Source organism: Spinacia oleracea, chromosome 2 (assembly GCF_020520425.1).
Source record: "Spinacia oleracea cultivar Varoflay chromosome 2, BTI_SOV_V1, whole genome shotgun sequence".
Lineage (NCBI taxonomy): Eukaryota > Viridiplantae > Streptophyta > Magnoliopsida > Caryophyllales > Amaranthaceae > Spinacia > Spinacia oleracea.
Window position 1 is genome coordinate 9545597 of NC_079488.1, and position 12941 is coordinate 9558537.

Here is a 12941-nt window from a genome sequence, read left to right on the forward strand (position 1 = left end):
CTGTGGCTAATTTGAACTTTGAAGTTTCTGAATGAACTCACTTCTTGATCTATTTCTTACTGATAAATATCAATTTTGGAGTCATTAAGTACCGCGAACTTATAACTAAAAAAAATGCTTATAAGCTATATCTACAACCATCTGATGGGGAAAAAAAAGAGCATCAACTTCCACATGAGAAGAAAAAGAGAACACTTTGAGTTCCTTCCTCCTCCTCTTTGCAGATTTTTTGGAATGGTGAGCCACAAGTAAAGACTCTGATGAAGGGGCTCTTGGTTTTATAGTAATTCTATCTGGTTGGATTCTATGCATGATTCTACTTTTCTAGCTCCACCAAAACTAGGAAAAACTAGCTTGATGGAGGTGGATGTTACTAAGGACATGCCTAGAACTGTGGCGTTCTAGTGCGTTGGGGTGAGCAAAATTTCAGGGTATCCTGAATCGGAATCGGAGCCTGTTAGGAACCTGCGGTTCCAGGTAACAAATTTGGAACCTGTTGCAACAGGTTTCGGTTCCGGGTAACAAATTTTTAGAACAGGTACCCTGTTGGGTACCCTGTACACACTAATTTTAACGTGGAGTACCCAAAATAAGGAATTGGGCCATATGAAAATGCTTCATATGCCCAAAATATAAAACAATCCAAGCTAATTTTTGGAAAATATAAATATAGAATTGCAACTTAAGCCCAAACTATAAAACAATCAAAGCACAAACCATAAAGTAGATAGTTTTTCAATAAAATATAAATATTTTACTTAAAATTTCAAAATTACAGGGTACCCTGAATCGGAACCTGTTGCAACAGGTTCCGGTTCCGGTTCTCATTTTCAAGAACCTGTTGCAACATGTTCCGGTTCTCATTTTAAGGAACATGTTGCAACAGGTTCCGGTTCCTGGAATTTCAACAGGGTACCCTGTTGTGCTCACCCCTATAGACCTACAGTGCGTTGTAGATTCTTATCCAAGAATCTGGCAATGGGTGTAGCTAAAATACCCCCGAAGTTGAGCTTAAGTGAGCGGAAAGAAGTCGCCGAAGTCTATAGAGTAGACTTTCAAAAAAATAGTTTTTAGAACTTTCTTTCTTAAAGTCAAGCAGAAGTATTTTGTTGCCCGAAAAATGATATGGAGTGGAAGGGGATGTAATAGCTAAAGCGAAGGGAATCAAACTCAACGTTGCGAGCTCCAAAAGTGATCCTGGAAGGCCCACGACAAAGAAGAGACTGGGCTGATTGACCCCAAGTTTCGGTACGAGAATCATGCAATTACTCCTTGGTGAGGCAACCAGAGATGTGTAATAGTTGGGCAGTCAAGTCAGTACAATTAGGTCGATAAGGTGGAAAAATTAGCAGAAGTGAGACCTAGGCCAGGAAGCAGAAGAGGGTAGGTAGTACGTAGGTGGAATTTACTTTATTAAGGGGAATGGAATTTGAAAAGGCGGTTAAGGGACGTAGTCTCTTATTAGAAACTTTTGGATGGCGTTTGCAAACTAGCCACTCCTATTATAGCCAGACCCAGGTTTGATAACCATAGGTCTACCAAAGAAACCTTATAAAATAGAGATTTAGAACGAACTCATATTCTAACGAGCCTAATATCTAAAACAAATTGACCAATCCCTAAACCTAGGGTAATGTTATGGTGGGGTCTAGATAGAACCTCGAATACCATATATTCATATGTTAGCCAATTAAGATAATTGACATTTAACATCCGCACTCTCCGTCCATAGCATATTCAACATTTTCTTCATGGGTGTTAGGAGTGTGAGAATGAGAATTTGGGATAAGGGGTGATATTGAGAATTTGTGGGTGGTAATTCCTTGATTTTTTTTTTTTTGCTCTTTGAATTGTTTGGAACTTTGTACAGAGATGGGAACTTTGTACAGAGATGGGAATAAGGAGGGAATACATTTTGATTAGTTTTGAATTTACTTTTATAATACACTTGGTCTTTCATTTCATTAATAACAACATTTTGTTATTTTTTTGATTTCCATCTTCCATTTCCACCTCTCCCTTGGAAAGTTTAAATAGTCCGAGGCTCCGAGCTAATTAAGGTCATCCCTTCCCATTCCTGAACCCACTTACCACTCCCAAGTCCCAAGTCCCACCAAACAAACATACAATTTTTTTAATTTGGGATATGAATTCTCATTCCACACACATTTTCAGTATATTTAAGGTGCACCCTATCACATTTTCTACTTACATATGCATATCATGTGAGGAGAATATGTGAGAGGGAATGAGCATGAAAATAACATTTGGTATATGGTGCAGCCGCACTTAAAAAATTTCACTATGGTAGTACGTTGGTGCCCAAACCCTATGATCGAATCCCGTCTAATCGGAACCAAAAAAATTCTTTGGGGGGGCCAACTAGGCAAGATCAAATATGCATCAGAAGGAAAAAAAAAAAAAAAAAAAAAAGAGATTACGGGGTACTTCATTGCACATAGCCACATAATATTTCACAAATTAAAAAAAGTAATACTACTTTCGCTTTCTTGTATTATATTGTAGAATTACGGAGTATAAACCAAGGATGTGGACACTTCACTTTTAATAGGAGAGAGACAAATATTAAGAGATTTATTAAATATGATAGAGTTCCAGAGCGATTTCCTTCAATACTGCATAAAGATCCAATAATTCCAAAAATACGTTACTTTCTAACTTAATTCCCACCATACCGTCCACGTCAGCAAGGGAGAAAGAAAAGTATTTTTTTGTTCCGGTTCAGTGTTGAACTGCCATCTAAGATGACGGTTTTAGATGGCGGTTTTGTTTTAAAGCAAACCGCTATCTCAGATGGCGGTTCAATGGTATAAACCGCTATCTGAGATAACGGGTTCTTTTAAAACAAAACTTTATAAAACCGCGTGGTTTTATAAGCCGCTATTTCAGATAGCGATTTACCTCTTTAAACCGCTGTTCCAGATAGCGGTTTATTGTAGATTTTATAAAAAAAATTAGACTGGCTTTCTTGCCGACGTGGACGGTAGAGTGGGAAATAAGTGAAAAAGTAGCGTATTTTGGGAATTTACGAATCATCAAACAATATTGAAGGAAATCGCTCAGAGTTCCATAATATAAGTGTTATATGAAGTATGAAAAAATGAATTGAATGTTGATTGTCATAAAAAAAATTAAGTAAATGAGAATATTAGTAAAAAAACAGGAGGGGAAGTTGGCAGGCGGGAATCGAACCGCGGATCGATCATACTTTATGTTGGTTTACCAACTTAGCCAAGCAAATTCTCTAATCTATCATGCAGATTTAAATTTAACATAAATCTTAGGGGGGGCCATGGCCCCCGCCAGCCCCCTTGGTTCCGCCTAGAGCTGTTAAAACGGTTACTCGAGTCGGGTTCGGGTCTGGTCAACTCGGGTCACGGGTCATGATCTGGTTGGGTCGTGCCGGGTCATTTTATCACCGGGTGTAGGTCGGTTCAGGTCGGGTTCGGTTCGGGTTCGGGTCGGGTCTTTTTCTAGTCGGGTACAATTACGAGTTCGGGTCTTAACGAGTCGGGTCAAGTTCGGATCGGATAATTATATGGTCGATTAAAATTCAGTTCGGGTTCACCATTGGACACGGGTTAAGACCGGGTACGATAGCTATCAAGTCTAGTCAAGTTTTAACCTTATAATTAACTTTTATAAATTTGGTTATATTTGGTTTAACACTTTCACTTGTTCTAGATTAGGTAATTATAAAAAATAATATTAACTTGATTTAAGTTATTATTTAGTTTAACAAATCGGGTTGTCAACAGGTCGCGTAAATTCAGGTAATGGGTTGTCACGAATTGAGTCAATAACAAGTTTCATCGGGTTATAGTCGGGTTTGGGTTGACATCGGGTCGGGTGTTGAATCGGGTTCGGGTCATTTTTCAGTCGGGTAAGCTGACTCAGTTTTGTTATCGGTTATATTTCGGTCGGGTGTCAGGTTCGGGTCCGGGTCATGCATTAACAGGTCGAAATCGGTCGTCGGTTTTAACGGGTTTCATACGGTCGGGTTACGGATTTCCTACTTTAGCAAAATTCCGGGTCTCGGATCGGGTCCGGGTCCTTAAAAATACAGGTCGGTTTCTCGGGTCGGGTCAATTTTTGACAGCTCTAGTTCCGCCCCTGCCATCTATACTTTTGTCGACTCGCCTTTGTGGTTCTCATAACAAAACAAAACAAAACAAAACAAAACAAAAAACACTTGCAAGGAAAATAATAATTAAAATTAGGTTAATTGCAAAAAATTAAAATTAAAATTAGGTTAATTGCCAAAAACAAATAATAATTAAAATTAGGTTAACATAAAATGAAATAAATTTATTGTGATTTATGAAAACACCGTTACTCCCAATTTGATGAACAAATAGCAGAAGTTTGAGAGGAAAGCACTCTGCCCAAATTCAAACTTCTCCAGAAATCGAATTCAGACTCTGATAATCCGAGAAACACAGTTGTAGGTAAATGATTGTTTCTCTCTCTCTCATCCTGCTGCGTCGCAACTTTGAACTAGGTTTTTTGTTTTAATTATTATTTTTGTTTTTGTTTTTGTTTTTACTATGAATACATGCTCTTGAATTTATGGCTTTGAACTCACCAATTAATCATGTTGCGGTTGTTTAATTTTTTTTCTTGGAATAGACATTGTAGAATGATGCTAATTGTGTATAGAAAGATACCCCATAATTAGGAAAAATATTGAGGAATTGTACAAGAATATACAACATGACTTTGCAAAGAGATTGTAGAATCACTAGAATGACATTTATTTTTCAATCAGAATATTTTATCCGAGTACGATTCAAGTGCAGTGAATAATTGGTGTAGTTGTGATGTTGGTTATATGATCAATGATTGAATTGTTTGCACTATGATGATTGACAGCATTCATGTAGACTGCACTTCAAGTGTTTGTGAATCTAGCTAACACATGAAGTTGGTAGAATATAATGGTTATTTTAGCAATATTGTCGCATACTCGTATATTTGATCGATTCTTTCATGAGTTTAGGGGGGATTAGTTTTAGGGGAAACCACCTTTTCCCAAAGGCTTTAGAAAGATTGCATATTTTCGAGGTAGTTCTAAGCTTCTAATATCCCGCCATGGGTGGGAATCGATATTGGGGGTTGTGGTATGTTTTTTATCAGTTCTTGGTGAAACCCTTTTGTTCAAAGGCTGCATATGATTGACTCAATATTGCCAATCACCCATCAAAGGTAGGAGTCTGAAGGAAAGGATATTGGGCAGTGGTCGATTTCGATCAGTTCTAGGTAAACCACTTATGTCCAAACTCCTTGCAGTTCTAGCTATTTTGTTAAGATTTAGGGCGTGTCTGGCAGTAGCGTTTGAAGTAGCGGGTAGCGTTTTGACCTAGTCAAGACGTTATTTGTAAAACTTGTAAGTGTTTGGCAAGGTCGCGGTTAGCAGTAGAGGTAGCGATTGAATAGCTTTTATCAAATATTAAAATTAGTAGCTTTTAAGGTAGCAGGTAGCGTTTGAAAAATTTAGAGTAAAGCTTTGAACAATATTCTAGCTTTTGTCAAACGTCACCGCTACCCACTGCCCGCTACTGCTAATTTTGCCGAATAGGGCCTTGGATGCATAGGAAGCATTTTAGTGTTTGCATATATTTTCTGCAGTTCAGTTTTTCTCTGTGTTTTTCCTTCGTTGTGCCTGTCAGGTCGGGGGAGGTTGAGGGAGCTAGGGATTGGATGTTATTATAGCAAAACCTTGTTAAATGTCAGTTTTGTAATTTTTTTTTGGTACACATTGTTGGACCACTACTTCCAATTGGAACCTTCTATTCCTTCAAAGTAATTGAAATCTATAAGCATCTGCAATATGGAAATTGGTCACTAATGCCGCCGTGACTAACTTGTGGATTTATTGTTGTAGTTGACTCTTGCATCCTATACTCGTAGCTCATAAGTGAACTGTGATGGATCCAGCATCATTTGACCAGAAACCACGTGTGCCACGGAAGGTTTTCATCTCATCTTTTATCCCAAACCCGTTCATTGTGTCTAGGCTTTTCTTTGATATGCTTCTTTCTTATTATAGGTGAGATTTCAACCAAAAGCTCCAGTACGCAAACCATCAAAAGCTGCTGTTGCGAAAACGTATTGTGTTATTGCTTTAGTAGTGTGGTTTGCTGGTGACTTATTTTGTGTATGTGATCATAGTTGTAGGCACTCAAACTGTCTTTTGTTTTCAGTGAAGTGGCTGATGATGCTGAAGCTGCTCAGAAAAAGGAGTTGATGCGACGTTTTCAGGTTTTGCTAATGTTCATCAAACATCTACTTTCCATTTCTTTTCTCATTACTATATGTAAGAAAAAGTTTTCATGTTCTAATCCATTGCTTTCTCTTTGTAGGATGGTTTAGAAGCAAAGCCTAAGTTTGAGAAAAAAAGTGAGTTCTTTTTCTGAGTCTTTGCTCTCCTTGCTGCTTCTAAGATATAAGTGTCAACCATATGAGCAAAATGACCAGGAATGCTCAATAGTACCACGAATAACACTACAAAAAATCATTTTATAGAGACCAGGACTTTCGTCTCTAAATAGGCCAAATCCGTCTCAAAATGATGATTAGAGACGGATTTGAGACGTAAATAGGGCGTCTCAAAATTTTTGAGACGGAATTTTGGCAAATCCATTACAAAGTTGAGACGAAATTTTTGAAACTCCCTATACTATTCCTTCTCGATTTTAATTTAGAGACAAAATCTTAGTAATCCGTCTCAAGTTTGAGATGCTTATAGTATCCGTCTCAAAATCCGTCTCTAATAATGCATAATTTTGTAGTGTAACCATTTTATTTATGAACCCTATAAGCTAAAAAATACATGATAAAGGTTACAAATTAATGGTATAGCTGACACAATTTCTAATATACCTTTAGCTTTCTCTCCCGTCTTTTGTTAGGTAAGGACTAGTGGACCCCTAACCATCCAACACTTCGTCAATGATCTGGTTGATGTAATAAGGGACCATAGCTGCCAATCGACTACTCCTCATTCCCAGTTGATTGAAGAGCAAGACCACTAGGGAGTAGGGATTGAACCATGATGGTGATTGATGACCGTAGTCAAGTAAGCCAAATGCAATCGAGCTATCCGCTAACCAATGCATGTTGTCATCTATGGCTATAACATCAAAGTGGTATGTGTCTTAGGGAAGCCATCTCTTACTGGACTGAAGTGAAACATTTTAGGCAATTTTTACCCCATTTCTATATTGTTGGTGAGAATTTGAAAGGTTTGATTGAAGCAAAAAGTATTGGTGTTGCTAATCTTCTACTTTTTGTAGTTTCCAAAAATATTTTGTTTAAGCCATCTTCATGCTCGATGCCAATCTACGATGCTTTTGTGTGACTTCAAACAAGGAAGAGGACTATGATTAAATGAGAAGTTGTTTGGATTACACGGCTACTTTTAAGTTTTCTCCTCTTTGATCACTGATGGTCCCTACATGGCTGCATGCATATTTGCTTGCTATTTGGAGAGAGTTTTTTCTCTGTTCTTACGTCTAATGTTTAAATGTTCCTCAATACTTTTTTCCATCTATTCAAGATTTCTCTTGGTTTCCTGTATGCAGCGGAGCGTGTTCAGCGAGTTGCATTCGGGTATGGATCATCAATCCCCGGTACTCAATTCAGTGCTTCCAATGGAAATAATTCTTGGCGTCAAGGTATGATGTTGAAGTGGGCAATAACTTCGATGATTTCACTGCTTGAACTACTATAGTACTATGAACTGATGAACATGATAATGTTTTTCTGTAATCCAGATAAAGCTCATTCCAACCTCAGAGAGAACAAAGAATACAAAGAGCCATGGGTAGGGGTTTTGATTTTTATTTTTATTGATGGGTCAAGAGGCTCATTATCCTCTTCTCATTTACTTTATTTAATTGGTCTACCCTTTCATTTGTGTCTGAACTCATTGAAACCCTATTGGATTCTTTCCATGCTTTTGCAGAATTATTACAGCTACTATCCCGTAACTCTTCCCCTTCGAAGGCCTTATTCTGGCAATCCAGGTACTTCATAGTGTGCTAAATATTATTTATTGTGTAACATCAATTTTATTAGTTATTATAGCAACAGAGATAATGTGATTTTCTTGTATTTCTTTCAGATATTCTTAATGATGAAGAGTTCGGACAGCTGTCTACTTTTGATGAAAGTACATCTAATCCAGCTATGGAGTTGGGCCTTATGGTAAGTACCTAAAATAGTTGTATGTGATATCACACAAAATTATACATTATTAGAGACGGATTTTGAGACGGATACTATAAGCATCTCAAACTTGAGACGGGTTACTATAATTTCGTCTCTAAATTAGAATTGAGATGAAATTGTATATGGAGTTTCAAAAATTCCGTCTCAAATCTGTAATGGATTTGCCAAAATTCTGTCTCAATTTTTTTTAAGACGCCCTATTTCCTTTCATTACTTTCACTTTCCCCCTCTTCCTTGTTTATTCTTTTAACTAGATTTTAGCCCGTGCGATGCACGGATTCTATTAAATTTTTATGTTTAAATAAAACTCCTATATATATATATATATATACCAATTTATATATTATATTAGATTAGTTTTTTTTATTTTTCATTGAATTTAATTTCAGATTTATTTTTTAATTATGAGAGTGTTTATTTTTGGATGAAATTATATCTACGTAATATGAATAATTAATTGATAAAAATTTCTACGTGATAATTAATTATTTATCTATGTGGCACTCGACTTTTTTAATTCAAAATTAATTTTGAATTCTTATTTTTCATTGGCGGAAACCATAATATTTACTACGTGGCGCTCTAATATTGGATTAATGTTTGATTTTAAATTGAATTTTATTTATTTTATTTTAGATTAGTGTTTGATTTTGGATGAATTTTATTTTAGATTTTTTTTAGAGTGTTTGATTTTAGATGGAGTTGTGTATATTAACAATTAATTAATTAAAATATCTACGTGGCACCTAATTATCTACGTGGGAATCGATTTTTTTAATTCAAAAATAAATTAGAAATCTTATTTTTCATTGGCCGAAAGAATTAGTAATCCTAGGTGGCGCTCTAATATTTCAGCAAATATGCCTCCTTTATATATATATATTAGATTAATTAATTAATTAATTAAAATATCTACATGGCACCTAATTAATTATCTACGTGGAAATCAATTATTTTTTAATTATTAGAGTGTTTGATTTTCGATGGAGTTGTATATATTAGTAATTAATTAATTAAAATATCTACGTGGCACCTAATTAATTATCTACGTGTCACTTGATTTTTTAATTCAAAAAGAAATTAAAAACCTTATTTTTCATTGGCCGAAACCATTAGTAATCCTAGGTGGCGCTCTAATATTTCAGCAAATATTCCTCCATTGGCCGAAGCCATTAGATTTTTCTACGCGGCGCTCTAACATTGGATTAATGTTTAATTTTAAATTGAATTTTATTTATTTTATTTTAGATTATTGTTTGATTTTGGATGAATTTTATTTTAGATTTATTTTTTAATTATTAGAGTGTTTGATTTTAGATGGAGTTGTATATATTAGTAATTAATTAATTAAAATATCTATGTGGCATCTAATTAATTATCTACATGGCAATCGATTATTTATTAATTATTAGAGTGTTTGATTTTCGATGGAGTTGTATATATTAATAATTAATTAATTAAAATATCTACGTGACACCTAATTAATTATCTACGTGACATTTGATTTTTTTAATTCAAAAAGAAATTAGAATTCTTATTTTTCATTGGCCGAAACCATTAGTTATCCTAGGTGGCGCTCTAATCTTTCAGCAAATATGTCTCCTTTATATATGTATATTAGATTTCCCGTTCCTTTCTTGTTTGATTGGTCACATTGATGATCTCCTATGACGATTCATGTTAGCCGACCCCAAATCATTTTGGGACTAAGGCTTCGTTGTTGTTGTTGCCCTATTTCCATCTCAAGTGCGTCTCTAATCATCATTTTGAGACGGATTTGGACTATTTAGAGACGAAATGCCTCGTCTCTATAAAATGATTATTTTGTAGTGTATGAATATATGACACCAAAGTTCTAGGGTTGTGTAGTATATCTGAATGCATTCATGGCAGGGGGAAGCTCCCGAACCTAGGATGATGTTTCTTCAGCTACCAACAACTATCCCAATGACAAAACGAAATTCTGCTGCAGCGGGCCAAGAATCAACCAGCAGCTCGAAACCACCAAGTGGCTCAAACCCCCCTGTAGAGAAAGCTGCTGGGCTAAAAGAATTACAAGCGGGTGTCATGGGCAAGATGCTGGTTTACAGAAGTGGTGCAGTGAAGCTTAAGCTTGGCGATACCCTTTATGACGTAAGTAACAAATATTGTATGACTGTAAATCTAACCTTTGACTAGGTACTAAGAAAAAAACTGATTTTAGAGTATGGGAGATGGCATCTTTCTTTCTAAGTGGCTGAATTGGTTGCATCATAATATGACGCGTGTGAATTCTACAACTACCACTTACGGCCCATTTGGTAGCCGGTAATAAGTGGTGGGAATGGAAATAAAACTAAGTGTAATTTGGCAAGAAAATAGCATCATGATGCCCATGTTAATGAAATTTTGTCTCAAACTTTGTGTTTTTCCTCATAAATTTGCATTCTCAGCTAATACCACTCCCCCAAATGGGAATGGATGGTAATGAAAATTTATAAAGAAAAAGAAATAATTTTGAGTAAACTAGCATTACCATGGGAATGGATTATTATTTCCTTACAAATTTTCATACGAATTCATTCCCATTGACACCTTTTATGGCCGGCTACCAAACGGGTTGTTAATGTACAAGGTTAATAACTTTATATGCCTTCTAGTCTTCTACCATAGCAGATTTTCCTGATGTTAGATGATATGAATTGTTTTAGTTATACCCTTCAATGAAAAATCATCAACTGACCTACCTCGTAACAAATAGGAAAACATTGCAGGGTATTTCATTTAGTAAACTTAATACAATCCCCTTGCTAAAAATGTCTTCTAGCATCTCCCTCAATTCTGTTTAAAATGGATGTTGCAGTGTGCGAATAAAGTGTACTGGTAATATCTTTGAACACGAAGAATGTCTATTTTGAATTCTGAATTTTCTCTTTCCATTTTCTGGGGAATTCCTTTATATCTTCCTCTCATTTCCAAAGATATTCATTGAGATCTCATTTTCTTTGCTACAGGTAAGCCTTGGTTCAGATTGTGCATTTGCCCAGGATGTCGTGGCTATTAATGCAGTGGACAAGCATTTCTCTGTTGTAGGGGAACTCAACAAGCGTGCTATTCTAACCCCCGATGTGGACTCTATTTTGGATAGTTTTGCTGATTTGGGTTAGTTCGTGCTACACAGGAATCCGAAACTCTACCGAAAAAAGAGAAAATACAGCCTAAAATTTCCTTATATTTAGGTCCTTTTAGAGTCTGTCAAAGAAAGAGGCAGAGGTTCTGTTTACATGATTATTTGAATTATAAGACTGGAAAATGTACAAAACATCATTTTGAGCCATCTCTGGTTGAAGTGATGTAAATTTTGACTATTATATTAGAAAAAATACAGTTATATTGAAAGAATATTTTCGCTGTTTTCATCTTTCGTGTGAATTATGTTCCTGAAAAGTTTTCTAGTCCGGTAAAGACTTGTATGTTAGACGGCTTAGACCCGTATAAACTAGTTAACTTGATGATGATATATTTGATGTGATTGAAGGAAATCATAGAAGTAAGAATGAAAAGGTCTTACTAGGAAACCAAGGTGAATATTCCTCTTTGTTTTTTTTCTTTTTTTGGAAAAAGCATGATACACGTACGGAAATCTTTTCTCATATTGTTCCCTAACTTAATAAGAAAAATAAAATAAGAAAATTCACTATCTAAAAATTGATCGTTGTCTTTTTGCGTTGGACCGTTGGGGTGAGATGTCCAACAGAAGCTAAATAGTCATGTTACAAATGAAAGGAACCATAAGTCATAAATTGGTGAAATATATTTTAATTTGAATGTTATCTATAAAATACTACGGCAACTTTTGTGTAAGACCGTTTTACCGGAAAGACCACTTTCACTATTTAACTAATTGGTTTCATTTCTTAACTAATTAGTTTTAGTGTGTAACTAATTAGTTCCATTGTTTAACTAATTGGTTGTAGTGCTTAACTAATTAGTTATAGTGCTTAACTAATTGATTCCAGTACTTAACTTATATGACACCAATGGGGTCTTTTGTGTAAGACTGTCTTATATAAAAGTTTGTAAAAATCGAATAAACTAAAATAAACATATTTTATTTTAATTATGAATTAATATCATAATTTCTTATGATAATATTCATAAATTTTAAAACATAGAAACATCCTAGCACTTAGAAATGTAAAACAGACTTCTATGATAATGCACGACAAATTTATCATTGATTGGTTGAACCTTGTTCAACATTGGTTAAACTTGCGTGCTAATTAGAAAATCAATTTTGTTAGAACATATGAAATGGCTAACTACAAGGTATTGAATCTGTCTTGCCGCGTCAGATTTTCTAACTACGATGCTTTCAAGCCACAGCCTCAAAATTGAGGTTGTCTATATCGCTGGTAACCAGCGAAATAAGGACCCCATACCCACTTTAAAAAATAAAAAAATGGAAACATGGCCCACCTTTAGATAAATGTGTAAAAGTGTTGTTAACTTGTTATATACTGTCATTTCTAATATAAGTATTGTCATTGTTGTATATATATATACTGTCATTGTTGTATTAAAATACTGTCACAATCACCCAAAAAAAGGAAATTATGTATACAACTGTAATGAAATATAAAAAGTAAAGAGACCACTTAAATAAATGGATAAAAGTGTTGCATATTAAATGAATGAGTAAAAGTATG

The 12941-nt window shown here is 35.2% G+C and overlaps 1 protein-coding gene across 1 annotated transcript; it reads left to right on the forward strand.

The window, feature by feature from the left end:
• Nucleotides 1–4309: 4309 nt before the first annotated feature.
• On the forward strand, nucleotides 4310–11651 carry LOC110803508 (uncharacterized). Its single transcript, XM_056836477.1, has 11 exons — nucleotides 4310–4469; nucleotides 5906–5993; nucleotides 6071–6129; nucleotides 6225–6282; nucleotides 6384–6420; nucleotides 7605–7697; nucleotides 7797–7846; nucleotides 7988–8048; nucleotides 8147–8229; nucleotides 10147–10386; nucleotides 11247–11651. The coding sequence occupies exons 2-11, from the start codon at nucleotides 5949–5951 to the stop codon at nucleotides 11397–11399; spliced, it is 879 nt and encodes a 292-aa protein (XP_056692455.1). The 5' UTR covers nucleotides 4310–4469; nucleotides 5906–5948; the 3' UTR covers nucleotides 11400–11651.
• The last annotated feature ends 1290 nt before the right edge of the window (nucleotides 11652–12941 follow it).